The sequence below is a fragment of the Onychostruthus taczanowskii genome, unplaced genomic scaffold (genome assembly GCF_017590055.1).
Source record: "Onychostruthus taczanowskii isolate IOZ18803 unplaced genomic scaffold, ASM1759005v1 scaffold107, whole genome shotgun sequence".
Lineage (NCBI taxonomy): Eukaryota > Metazoa > Chordata > Aves > Passeriformes > Passeridae > Onychostruthus > Onychostruthus taczanowskii.
The window spans coordinates 979,076-992,978 of NW_024497297.1; the positions used below are offsets into that span (position 1 = coordinate 979,076).

The 13,903-nt window shown below is 44.5% G+C and overlaps 1 protein-coding gene across 1 annotated transcript in view; it reads right to left on the minus strand.

Moving 5' to 3' along the window:
- CTNNA1 (catenin alpha 1) overlaps positions 1 to 13,903 on the minus strand; it is a 116,913-nt gene that overhangs the window by 84,844 nt on the left and 18,166 nt on the right. Inside the window, exons 3-7 of the mRNA XM_041417771.1 lie at positions 13,356 to 13,551; positions 6,550 to 6,716; positions 5,646 to 5,765; positions 3,589 to 3,855; positions 418 to 621 (exon numbers count right to left, since the gene is read on the minus strand). Of these exons, the coding sequence (XP_041273705.1) occupies positions 418 to 621; positions 3,589 to 3,855; positions 5,646 to 5,765; positions 6,550 to 6,716; positions 13,356 to 13,551 (954 nt within the window). The remainder of the gene's footprint in view (positions 1 to 417; positions 622 to 3,588; positions 3,856 to 5,645; positions 5,766 to 6,549; positions 6,717 to 13,355; positions 13,552 to 13,903) is intronic.

The following is a 13,903-nucleotide window of genomic DNA, read 5'->3' on the forward strand; positions in this document are numbered from 1 at the left end:
TATATTTCCCTTGGCACAGCTTGAGACTGTGACCTCTCCTTCTGTCAGTTGCTGCCTAGTGAAAGAGACCAACCCACATGATTGTCAACAACTTTCAGGGAGTTGTAGAGAGTGACAATGTTACCTCTGAGTCTCCTTTTCTCCAGGCTAAACACCCCCAGCTCCCTCAGGTGTTTCTCACAGGGCTTGTGTTCCAAGACCCTCTCCAGCCTTGCTGCCTCTTCTGGACACACTCAAGCGTCTGAATGTCCTTCCCAAACTGAGGGGCCAGAACTGGACACAGCACTTGAGGTGCAGCCTCACCAGTGCCAAGTACAGGGGAACAAACCAGCTTTGAGGGACATGGCTTCAATTCCATGTTTTGGCTGACCCCATGGAGTTACACCCCCAAAGGGAGCCAGCAGAGCGGGTACTCACGTTGCCCATGTACTCGGAGAGCAGGTCCTGCAGGGCCTGGCGCACGGCGTTGCACTCGGCCACGATGCGCTCACGGCGGTCGTCGCGCGTGCAGGACGAGTCCGCCATCAGGGCTGCCCCGCTGATGATGCTCTCCAGCCTCTCCTCCAGGGACGGCCGGAATCGCTCCTCGCTGAACGTTGAGGGGTCCACGATGATTTGTTTCTAGCAAGAGAAAAAGTTCTGCAAATCAGTCACCAGCCCAAGTGATGCCTTAGGATTTAGCTTTTGTATTTTTCAAATCCTGTAGTGCTTTAGTGTGTAACTCTTAAACTCTTTAGAGAGTCTTAGCTACTGTCTTTGCATTTTCGTCCGACAAACCAATTCCTCTCTGGGCCCGAAACTCAAGGACATCTCACTGTCTCAGGCCCTGAGAGATGTAAACAATAGTGAATTGGGGCAGGCAAACATGGAGTAAATTACTTCATTACCTGAAAGTGTAATTGGAGGATTAACCCCTGATATTTAAATGGACCAAAAAACTTATGAAAAACTCATGACCATTAACCATCTTAGCTGTAGCCCCTCTCTGAGGCTTTTGACTGCCCAAGGTGTATCTACTGAAGGCCTTCAATAAATACCCACTTCTCTTCCCTTAATCTCGTCTAGCCTCTGTTCTAGGTAGCCACCCCAAGGCATCAAAGCAGTGTATTACTGTTAAGTCATGCACACAACCAACACTTAGAGCAATCCCCTGATCAGGCATTAAGAGGCAAACGACACTATTTTGGCACTAAGGAGGATTTTCATGAGTAGTTCTGTAAAATTACTAAGAGGTTTCCCAGCAGATTATATTGCTACTCATTTCTTGTGCTGCTTTGACAGCTAAACAAAACTTGGCCATAGGAAGCCTTGTTACATGAATGACAAAAATCAAAAGTGCCAGCAAAAATAAGGTTCAAAGTACAGAACTCTTCCTAATGACATGTCAATTTGGACAGGCCTTCACTAGTTAACTTGTCAGATATAATTATCCCATCATGAACAAGAAAACAAACATCCAGAATTAGCTCTATATATTGTGTTCTCTTGCCCTATTTTGCCCTTTCTTCTCTTCAGTGTTAAGCAGGTAAATACAAATGTGTTCTCGAAAATTCTCCAAGCAAAACATCAACATAAAGGTTTCAAACCACACAGAAATCAATTTCTTCATGGCAGAAAATTACGACAGGTTTCTCTTGCCAGTGTTAGCAAGCACAGATCATACCAAGAGACTCAGGGCTGAAACAGCATCATTGATACATCTGCTCTCAAGGGGCCAACACCACCACCCTTGGAAGCTCCCCAGGAAGAATCTGCACAGTATTTAACACCTTTGAGTCCTTTCAGGTGATTTGTTTAAACAGGTCTGTAATTTAATAAAGAAAAATAATTTGGCCATTTCACGGTCTGATCATTTGTTTAGGGTTAGGCTGGGTTATTTCAGGGGCAGAATTTTTTAATTCTAAAAGAAGCCCCAAAGCTTCTTGAAATGGGAATTTTTCAGCCAGTTTGTGTTCAAGCTAACCTCAGCAGCCACATCACAACCACCTGCTTCTGCCAGCCAGCACATTTCACATCTCTACGGAGTAACCACCCAGCCATCACAGCAGGATGAGAACATGGCATGTGCTCTCCAAGACATTCCTTCCTCATTCTTTTTGAAACATTTAGCCATTGGCAAATACAATGGTAGTGTGCTATCACTCCAGACCTGCACCACCAAAAAAGAGATAACAATCAGCTTGTTATCTTCTGGTAGCCATTTCATATTTTACCATCACTAGAGTATCTGAGGACATGTGTGCTCAAAGTCTCTATTACGGGTGTGTAATAACACTCAAGCAGCAGCAGGAAATGAAGTGCAAGGATAACATCTGCCAAGAACCTCAACACATTTGTTTTGTCAGCCTCCTTTGGCAGGGATGAGACAAAGCTTTCATGAAGCTGACCTGCTGATCAGGCACTACTGCTATTAGAGAGCCTCACAAAGTGAATTAAAAGCTCAAAAAGCTTCATGTGAACTGCAACACTCAAAAAGTAGTCTGCAGCTGTATATTGGAGAGTTTGTATAGTAAAATAGGGTGATTTATCAGAAATCCCATTAGCTGGCTTGAGCTGTACAAGCCAATCCAACTTGCACTGAACTGCTTTTTCACTGCCAGCCCCTGACACAGTGCTGCTGCTGCAGGGCTGCCTTCCTCTCCCACAAGCACCTGTGAGAACCTGCAGCCCGATGGGGCTAACCTGAGGCATGCTCCCAAAGGCTTACTGAGCATCTGATGGAATTTCAGAAAGCCAAACTCAAAACTGAAACCAGTCACAAGGATCAAGACAGCCATGACATTCTCTTGTTATCCAAGAGATCACAGGAAAAGCCTTCCCATCAGACACAGGGAGAACTCCATCAGAACTTTATCCTGGCAAAATACACATGGCAGAAAGGGAGGAACGAGAGTGGTAAGAGCAAAAAGGAGAAAGTGAGCAAAATCTGGCAAAACCACAACTATTAAATGCCTTTTGAGTGATGGCTTTGCAATATTAAATGAAGTTCTAGAGTAAATTAGTGCTACAGTGTTTAAAATTCAGAGGCTGAATCAGGTAGACACTGAATCCCGGCTTCAAAAGAAAAGCGATCTCAGTAAAAATGCATGGCTGTCCTCAGCAACGTGCTGAATGCAAGATAAAGAACATGACAGATCAGTACAACCTATCAGTATGAAATGACTTCATTTCCAACCAAAGATCATATTAAAACTTCCCACTTCATGCTCCTTTCAAGAGGTAGTTTCAGCAATCCCAAATACATGATTCACTTTTAATAAATCACTTCTGTCACCTCCAAGAATATATTACATAAATATATTATAAAATAATCAATTTCAAACAAACCATCTAATGTAGCAGTAGGCTGCTATTTCAGAGCTAGTTTAACTTGACAGCCTTCCATCACCAAGAACCACATATGTAACTTTCTATATTCCATCAACCCTAGTTTGGAAAATGTTTTTTTTTTTTAAAAGCCTACTTTGCCTACAACTTGCTGCACTTCAGTAGAAAATGATCTTCCAGGCAATATCAATAAAAGCAAGCTGTGGCTAACAAACAGGTGAACAGACAGGAGGGGTTTTTCCCAGCAAGGCTCGGACTCACATCGAAGTTGTTGAGGGCATAGGCCAGCTCTCCGCCCCCGCCCTGCTGCTGGCCGGCGTCGTCTGCGGCGGTGGCCTGGGCGGCGTTGGAGATGCCGCTGACCGCCTGCTGCAGCTGCTTGTAGATCAGGTCCCTGTTGGCTTTGTAGGCGGCGACATCGGGGTGCTGCAGGCAGGCCTGGGACGCCGTGTACAGGATGGGCACGTTCTTCTGCAGGATTCCTCTGGCTGCCGCCATCTGGTCACGGTGACCCACATCTTTCAACTCCTGTTAGGAAAATTAATGGGGAAAAAAAAGCATTTGAGAGCATTGCCCACATTCAATATCCATGCACTGTCTCCCCGCATCTTCAAAGGACGGGCAGGTTCTTTGCCTCAAATCTGCTCAAATCTCTCTGCTGAGTATTCCTATCCTTAAGGGCTCAACTAATTGCAAAACGCAACAGCTTCATAAAGCCAAAAAACAACAACACTGCAGGGCAATTCACAACACCACAATTCAAAATCTGACGTTGGAGTTTTATTCTTCTTCAGCATTGGACCAGCATTTTAGAAGCTGTCTTGTCTTGCACTTGCAGATGAGAAGCAAGATCATCTCTAATTTAAACTCCCAGGCTCACAACCAGAATGTTTTCTTTAATCACACCTAGAAGATGGCATTTACTCTCCTCAAGAGACTCAGGTACTTAATTTCAGAAGAACAAATATATCATCTCATTCAACTTCTTGTTCACCTCGAATGAGACAAAATTAATCCAATGACTGTAATTACCACTAATTCAAGATTAGTGAGCAAGTCTATAAGTCTTTTCACAAACACTCTGTGCCGTAATTCTCTAAAGCACCATCACCTCTGTTTTGGAACAGAGCACCATGATCAGATAAAGCCTCTGAGTCCAGCACAAGCAGTAAGTTTATGAAAGGAGGAACAACCACAGTTATTAGCAGCAGCAGCATTTCATAATTACCTCTTAAATCTAACAAAGAGGCAGTGAAAATGAAGACAAGGACTGCCTTACTGAGAAAAGGGAAAAAAATTCTGTCAGACTCTCTAAAATGAATGGGCAATAGGTGACCTCTGTAAGGTACACACTGAGCAGGGAGGGCAATCCAAGCAGGCACAGAGATTTACAGATTTTGTACAACCACTTCCCATAGTGTGGAACAATCCATCACAAAGCAGTTTTAGAGCATTTATTGCATTGCCATCACAACCCTACTCCCATCTACTGCAATCAGATTTGAGATACATAACCAACTGGCAATCCCTTTTTGACTGTACCCAGCTTATTTTCTAAGACAAATCTGTGCAAAAAACGCAAGCCGTGTCAGAGGTGCATAAGCACTTTTGGTTTGTACATATCTACAGAACAAAGAAGCAAAAAATGCTCTAAAAGAATTATGCTATTTCTGATAATTTAAATTGCCCACACCTCTGCCTTCTTCTGAAAACTTAACTACTCAAGAATGAGTCACACCAGTGCTGTTGAACAAAACAAATTTCACACACAATTTAAGGCCAAGCACAAGCTATCCGAACACAGAACATACCCACAACAAACAGGAATTTAAACCCCTCATCCAATGGACATTCCAGTGCAAGATCAGTGAGCAGCACCACTTGCTTCCTCAGGAAGTTGTAGCTGTGCCCAGCATGGCTTTTGCTCCCTGTGCACACGGACGTGTTCAGTCCGTCTGCATGAACCACAACAGCAACTGGGTCTACTGCAGAGTGCCCCAGGACTGGGACACAGGTCCCTGTCCTCAAGTGCAGCTCTTGGGCAGCAGCATGTCAGGCACTAAAACACTGACATTTTCAAATGCTACTATGAACAAATTCCATCAGAAGCATCACCCTACAGCCAAGCACACTTTCCTTGCTTACCAGGCAAGCTCACAGTTCTTTAACATGGAAGAGCACAACAGAAAGTACCCAGCAACAATATAAAAAAATAAAGTAAAAAGTATTAACAGAACAGGCACTTTTCCAAGAGCAGCAAGGTATTTTGGAAAAGAAAAATAAGAATTCATGTACAGAAGAAAATGGCCACGCTATACCTGTTGTCTTTTGGCTGCCATGATGTTAAGCTTGTCCACTTCTGGTTTGAGGGCTTTGTATTGGATACCCAAATCCTGCTCTGTGCCAGCATTTCTTAGTTTCAAGATACCATCTTCCACCTAAAAGAATATATATTCACATATTTTTCCAAGCAATACAGTCCACAGGTCAGGAGGTAGTTCAGAATGTATTTCACGGCAGTCAGAGAAAGCAATCTTCCTCTGCCCCCTGTTATTTTTTCGAGAGAGATGCTTTAAAGGCTAATAGTGCCTAGCTACTATTCCACAGCAGCTACCAGAGACAGTCAAGAACACACATCTGAAAGAGAATGAAGGAGTCGAGGGCCCTGGCAGGGCCATAGCAGTGGCCAAAGGGCACAAGGAGAGCCCTCAAAGCTCATTTGCAAAGGAAGACCCAGTATCCAATGTCATTTCACTTCAAATTCTGCACAAACCACTCGCCCGCTCTGTCGCCCATGGGAAGGAAAGGCTTCCTCAAACAGTCCACTTTCATTTTTATTTAGCCAGATGAAGCTACTCCTTCCTAGCAGCTGCAAAGGAGTACTGGTTATAAGAAAGCCAAATTCTGTAAGGTGAAAGGGCTGGCTCTCACCTGCAGCTGCAGACCAGGGCTCAGTTAGTTTTCGTACTAAAAAGTTCAGAACAGAGTGCAGCTCAGTGTCAAAAGCTACTGACAGCGAGTGACACACGCCCACCGCACACATTCTGCTGAGAGCGAAAACCCCCAGACTCTCCCCACATTCTGCTGAGAGCGAAAACCCCCAGACCCCACCCCACTGCAGAAGGAAGTTGCTGCCAGCGCACGCCCCACGGGGTCACACACAGAGCAGGCAGCTGGCAGAGCAGCCCCGGCGTGCCAGGCACAGCAGAGCCCCACACTTACAACTTTGAGCTGAACAAGCAGCTTGTAGACGTCGGCCATGTCAGCCAGGATGAGCAGGCGGGTGACAGCGGAGAGCAGGGCGCGCGCTGCCCGGACCATGTTCCCGCGCTTCACCGACGAGCAGGGGTCATCTGCAAACTCCCCCGACGCGCTCTTCATCAGGTCACCTGCATGGAGGGACAGCAGGGGCTAGCTTCAGCATCATACAGCATCGCATCAGCCACTGGAAAGTTCCTAAGCCAACCTGAGTCTCTAAAACAAAACCTTTGTGAAATATGGCTGACAGTTAACGCTGCATGTGGCTACCTCAAAGTACAGCGACCGCGTGGCATTGGGGCGGAGGGCATTTTGTGCAGGGACGAAGGGCTGGGAAATCACACTTTGATCGTTATTTCCATTTGTACAGGTGTTTCAGCATGCTAGAATTCTCTAGAGAGGTGAATTCAGCATGCCTTTGCAGGGCTGCAGTTATTGCCCAAGCTCCAATGCTTTCAAAGTCTGAGCAAAAGCTTTGATTTGTGTGCGTGTAGGAGTTAAGCAGAAAGCAGCAGAAAGCCCTGTAAACACACAGCGAGCTGCCACAGCTCCTGGGACCGTAAACAACTCGGAGCGATGACCTGGCTGGATATGCCCTGGTTGGAATTCAAAGCCAGGCAGCGCTTCGTAAAACGCTTCAACATTTCATAGCCTGTGGGGCTGCATCTGGTGCAGGAGCAAAGAATTTGGGTTTCAGATGCTAACAATGCCATTGGTTAACTATGAAAAGCAAAGGCCACTTTGCACAGCTAGAGCAAATTCCTCCAGAAGGCATTCACAAAGTATAAAAGTAATGCCTGCATATAATCAGAGGAGTAAATTTTGGATTTCTCCCTCACTTTTTGGGCCAGCTTCCAGTACCACAGTTCCTACACGGCAGTAAGTTTTGGAATCAACATTGTTATCCTTGCATCTCTCTGCATCTCAGAAACACTGAGAGAACAGCTAGGACTTAGTCCAGAAAATGGTAGAGCCTCAGGGTAGGGATTTGCAGGCAGCAAGAGATGAACAGAAAGCAGAATGCTATAGCTAGGTGCTGCTTCAGAGGCTTCCCAAAAACCTGTATCAAAAAGTGTCCATGTGGCCAAATGCCAAAATAAAAATAGCCTGTCTCAGATGAGACTAAAAAATTTCCACCAAGCACTTGACGAGTGACAGCTGACAGTGAGTCCCATGGAGCCCCCCACACCAAACAGGGCAAGAGCTGCACCAAAATCTCTGCCTGATGCAGTCCCAGGAGGCTCCACTTATTCAACAACTTATTTTTAACTGCTCAGAAATGCCAACAGCTGTAGAGTCTGGGATTAACCCATCCCCATACATAATAACTTGCCCAGGAAGTTTTTCCCACCAAGGCAGTCTACACCTTCACAGCTAAATTCAGCCCAAGCACAGCTGCCAGCCTGCCCAAGCAACCACACCAAGATACTCGATTTTGTTCAAATGCTCTCCCCTATGTAACACCCTTCCATCATCTTAAATAATACAACCGAGAATGCCACATAACATTTTAAGATAAAAATACGCTACTTCTGTACTGGGACACCGCAAAAAAGCTTCTGTCCAAGTACAAGCCAACTCTGAGTATCAACCCAAAGCTATCCCCCACCCAGCTCTGGGGAACACAACTCATTACTTTAACATGGGTTAAGAACTCCAGATTTCCAGATGGGTGAGAGATGATGTATCACCAATGCTGTGAGCTTCAAACAGCCAGGAGATTACAAAACCCCAACACAGCTGACATGACCCTTTCTTTATTCCTTCTGGAACAGGCTAATAATAAAAGTCATCACCACAAGTATGAAATCCATTGACAACCTCAGGATTTAAGGATATGTATTTACAAGAGAATGAAGAAACACAATAAAACAGAATTGCTTCAAACAGAGTAGGGTTAGATGAGATATTGGGAGGGAATTCCTCCCTGGGAGGGTGGGCAGGCCCATGGCAGGGGGTGGGACTAGATGGATTTAAAGTCCCTTCCAATCCAGGCCATTCTGTGATACGCCAGAACCAAAACTGAGTACAAATATTTCCTTCCTTATTTACTTATATATAAAATTCCCAAATTTTCAACTCCCAAAATATTATTTTCATTTATTTCCTATTTAAAACAACTTATTGAAGAGGCCACTTGCTTCACGTGAATCTCAGAAATTGCTAACGAAGTTAAAAGCCAAAATTATCCTCTACCCAGCTCTTAAATTGCAACCCTTCAAGCCAGTCCTAAAATAAAATGCTATTCCCTTTTATTTTAACAAGAGATTTTAAAAGATTTAGTGAGTTTCAAACAGCTTGTCAGGGTGTCAAAAGATAACCAGCTTCCCAAAATTAAAAGCAGATTATATTTAAAGTTGTTGCATATATATACATTTCTGCCAATTAAGGGAAGCTGACTTTCAGACTTCTTTTATAAAGGGAAAGCACCCTGGGGTAGTTCTTTTAGCTGGATTCAAAGGACAAGAGGGCACTCTGGCCTGGTAGCCTCAATATGCAGGTACTTCATTGTGTGAGCACATCAGCAGTTCCAAGGGGATCCAGCACAATCTTCTCTTTTTCAACACTGAACACAGGTAACACAACCACTCTGGAAGAAGGATTTTAAGAGTTAAAGTAACACAGCGGAGAAGAGCCCAACCGTGAGACTTGGATTATAAAGCTGGTACAAATACTTAGATGAGTAGCCTGTTTTTCCAACATAACCTTAGATCTTCATTAGATATTAGAAGGGAAGGAAAATAAAATGGAGCTGAGAAAAGAATGGGCAACAGTAGCCATCCTATGATCATGTCAATAAGGCACTAAGAATTCACTTAAATCTAATGGCACAAAGCCCATTTTAGAAATGGTCAGACTCCAATCCACCAGAAGAAAGTTCCCATTTTCTAGTCTCTTTCCCCCACTCCCACAGGGTGTAACAACACTTTCAGGCAGCACCATTAAGCCCGCTCCCAGCGTGGAACAGGATGAGTGTGGACAGAACTTGCTCCACACCCCAGGAGGGCACAGCAGCAGGGAGGACAGGCCAAGCAGGGACAGCCAGGACACACTGGCACGGCTGCTCCTCTGCCAAGCTGGGAGCTTGTGTGCCCACACATCACCTCATACCCTTCAGCACTTCAGCTCAGAGCTGGCCCCAGGCTGCTTTGCCAGCAGCACCAGGGACACACCAGTGCCACCAGGCTATTCCCTCCTGCTCCCAGCATCTCACCACACTTCCCCAGAGATTGCCATTCCTCACCAAATGAAGGCAAGCAGGAAATCAGAGTTTCAAGTCTCCACTGCTCTGGATACTGAAGTCCTATCTCACCAATAATGCCACCTTCAACACCCACCAGCAGGGTCACAGCGGGTTGTCCTAGCTTTCTGCTCTAAAGGATGAGGCCCCACACCACCTTTTGCCATATCAACACAGGAGTTGATATTTATGGCAACAAAAGCTTCTGATAATTCCTTAATCTTGCCTTTAATTAAATCCATATACTGCCTACAACACTCCCACAGTTTGCAAAGAGCCACCCCAGAGCTCCCTCGGGTTATGGCTTTTCAAAGTGGCACGCTCCTCAATCTTTGTTGCAGGAAACCAACTGAACTCACTGTACCTTTCTAAGAAATTTAGCTTAACTGGTCACAACAGAATGTTGAAGTTGAATTTTCCAAGAAGAATTCAGTATTTAACTTCAAGATGTTCCACAACTGGCCTCCTCCTGCTCCTTGGGAATCCTTAAGCCAGACATCCTCTGTGGTGTACAGTTAAAGAAACTGTTTTCCCCTTTCATAATTCATCTCACTGTTCAGTTTTGAAGAACCCTCCACTCAGAAGAATGAAGCAGGACACAGAGCTGAACCAGCTGGCTCATTCCCCAACATACATTTGCAACCTGAGCCATCAAAGCATTCATTCCTTCTCTTACCTCAAACGCTATACACAGGCTTAGATTTTTCAATGTTAAGCTTTAATTTTGGTCTGTTATGTAAAGTTGCCATGGAAGACTCACAACAAGAGAGCACAGTGAATTCCCTGGATCCCCACGTTTCTATGCAGATAGAGACAGAAAGCTGTAGCCATCAGTGTTCCAGGGAATTGGGAACAGCCTTGCCAGTCTGACCCAAAAGCAATCTCTCTCTTGAGCCCAGTTTGGAAGCTGCCCCAGTGCCAAGCACCTGTGTAAGGGACTGGTTGAAGTTCCAAAACACCTCCCAACAGCACCAGAGGAGCTGAGCACTCCAACATATAGCAAGTTGCCACAGGGAGCCTGCAATGGGGAGCGAGGCTGGGCAAGACCAGTGCTGCTCCTTCTGTTACCCAGCAAACCTCTGATGGCAGAAATGCCTGTAACAAACACTACAGCAATGCCAAAATTCAAGATGTTCACATCAAATGCTTTCCAAATACCAAGGCTTTTCAATAACCACAGTGGGATCTATTCTGAAAAACACTTTGATTCCTTATCTCTACTTTTCTGCTCAAAACCTTAAAAAGTTTCATTACTTTATAAGGAATCAAAAGTACAAAGCTTTAAAGGGCCAGGAATCTTACTGTAGGATATTTCATTAACTTGCTTGCTGTAATTTATTCTTCCATTGTAAAAAAACAAGAAGACTTTGAAGATCCACTTACACTGATTTAGTAGGCAGCCACGCCATTATTCATTCAAAATAGCTCTTCTCAGTTCTTTGTTTTTACCCCCAACAAATAGGATTTTATGAACACGCATGCTCACTAAAATCATGTACTCTCCCAATCTTCTTCTCACCAGGCTAAAAATTTTTTTTAATTTTCTCTGATGAGACAAGTTATCTATTGTCCTAATCATCTTCATAATCCCTGTCTACATTCATTAATCTTTTTTTATTATGGTAACTAAACCACTCCCTACTCTAAATAGAGGCATTATTAATGCTATTTTCCTGTCCTCCACTGAAGATTAATTGTGCTCTATATCCATAATCCCACTGCCAGCTCATCATCACCCTGCTGCTGACCACAACACCCAGATTCTCCTCTCCACTCATGCCCCTGTTGCAAAAGATTTGCTGAGCATATGTACAGGCTTTGCATCCCACTTTCCTGGTTTCTCCAGTTCACAAATTCAACTGGTCTGACACAATACAGAGAGGCTTCTGAGGGGCACAGAGTGTCCACAACCACACACATTGGGAGGTTATATCTCCCTGCTGTTACTAGCACTGCTGAGAACTGCAATCCTCCTGGGCACTGGCAGCAATAACCCTTCCCTCTGTTCCAGATCATTTTTCACTACTTGCTTCTCCTTTCCTCAAAGGCTGGTTTGACTTTTAGTTCCCTCACCAAGTGCTGCTCTGCTAAACCTGGCCAAACACTGGCTCTGTGATGGGGCACAGCTTTGACCCTGGGGTGTGTTGCAATGGTGTCCCCACAGAGCATGGTGGGCACCATCTGTGTCCAGAAGATTCACTGCAGTCTGACCACCCACCAGCCTGAGGAAACAGGCACAGCCACCCCTTCTACACCCGAATCCACACAAGCTGCAAACAGCAAAAAGGGAAGAAGTGAAGCAACACTAAGGTGGGAAGTTATTTCATTCCAGCACCTCTCAGTTATGAGCTTCACCTCCTCTGTCAAAGCCAACAGAGCAGGGAGGTTTTGGCATCAAGCCTATGTGTAGTCTCAGAACTAAGAAGAAACCAAGAAACACGGGAAAGGGTCATCTGGAAAGTTTTTTATCAGTCTCTCCTTCCCACCAGCTTCTCACTGCAATATTCAGCTACAAATCCAGCTCAGGGAAGTTCTCAATCCCAAGGGCTGAGCAGAGCTCCCTCTCTCACCAGCATCACTGAGACATTTGGAGGCACCCACAGACGAGCACTAACTCTCGACTGAGCAGCAGTCAAGCACCAACAATTAAAGCTTGGTGTCAAAGGGGGCTCTCTTGCTGTTTGTTGTTGTTAAATTAAGCCAACTCAATTAGCCCCTTATATTGCAGCCTTCTTACCTTGATCTTTCTTTGGTCTATCAGCCAGGCTCATCCAGAACTTAGAACCATTTCTAACTAATATTTCACCACTCTGCAATGTCAGCTACAAACAAGTAATTAATGCTAATGAGTTTTCCCGTTTTTGCAGCAGCAGCCGTCACCATTAATACCAGTTGACTGGGTTTCACTGAAGCATAGAAAAGACTCATGACTGGAAGAATGATAAATGATTTATGAGCAAAAATATTTACTAGTGCATCTTTTAGAGTAAGTCAGCTCCATAGGCTTTTCTTGCAGGTCTGCTCCAAGAAAGTAAAAAAGAAAATTATAAAAATCAACATTAGAGGAAGGAAGCCTGGAATATTTAATCAAGGTCTTCACATTCTGTTTGGTGTTGTTTATGTTTTACATATTCAAGAAACACATCTCTGTTGAGTCAACACTTGGCTCTTCCTCCTACAGTGCTGGTCCGTATACAGTCAGACATTGAAGAAGTTATTGACATATTTCAGATGTAGTCACATAAAATTCATAACTGCAGGAAGCACATTCGTTTTTGAGCCTAAACTGAGTTTTTAAATGCTCTTCAAAGAATCAGTCCTCCTGCTTCTTCTTAATCTCTACTCGGGCCATCCAATTTCCAGACCTATCCAGTTACATTACTGCCCAGGGATACCAGCCAGGCAAGCTGAGAACTCTCAGGTTGAGAGGCACAGCCATTAGAAAGAGCAGCAAAGGGAAATTGGAATGGTTCCACTTGCTCTGAAGAGCCACAGTTTGAGAGGCCAGCCACCAGATCCACACTCTTACCTTGCTTGCGAACATCTTCCACAGCTGCCACCAGCTCCTCCTTCAGGAACTGGCTCTCCTTTGCAATTTTGTCTCCTTTCTCCAGGAAATTCTCTGTTGCTTGTTCAACTGAAGCAGCCAAGACATGAGCCTTTTTAGAACGGCCTCGCTTTTTATTGGAGGGGCCCTTGTTGCTGGTGTTAACCAGTGTTGTTACCTAAAGGAACAGATGGAAGGGAAAAAAATCCAACACCATATTTAATGTTTAGCCATTTGATAGTAAGGCCACATGTATTTTTTTTCTAGACAGTGTATTGCTAGTACCTGCACTATTGCCAGCTCCAAAAGTTAATCTAATGACTGTTTTTCACATTTAAACACCACCACGCTTCTTGATTCATGAGCAAAATAAATGCAGCTAAACAGCTCAAAGATTTCTCTTACCAGCAGCATGCCTCAAAAGTTGATTTTAAGAATGGAGATCTATTTGTATTTTTGATAAACTGCAGTCTCAGTAACAGGCCAGAGCTCTCTGGCACCACAAAGAAGAAACCAAGGTGGGGATAATT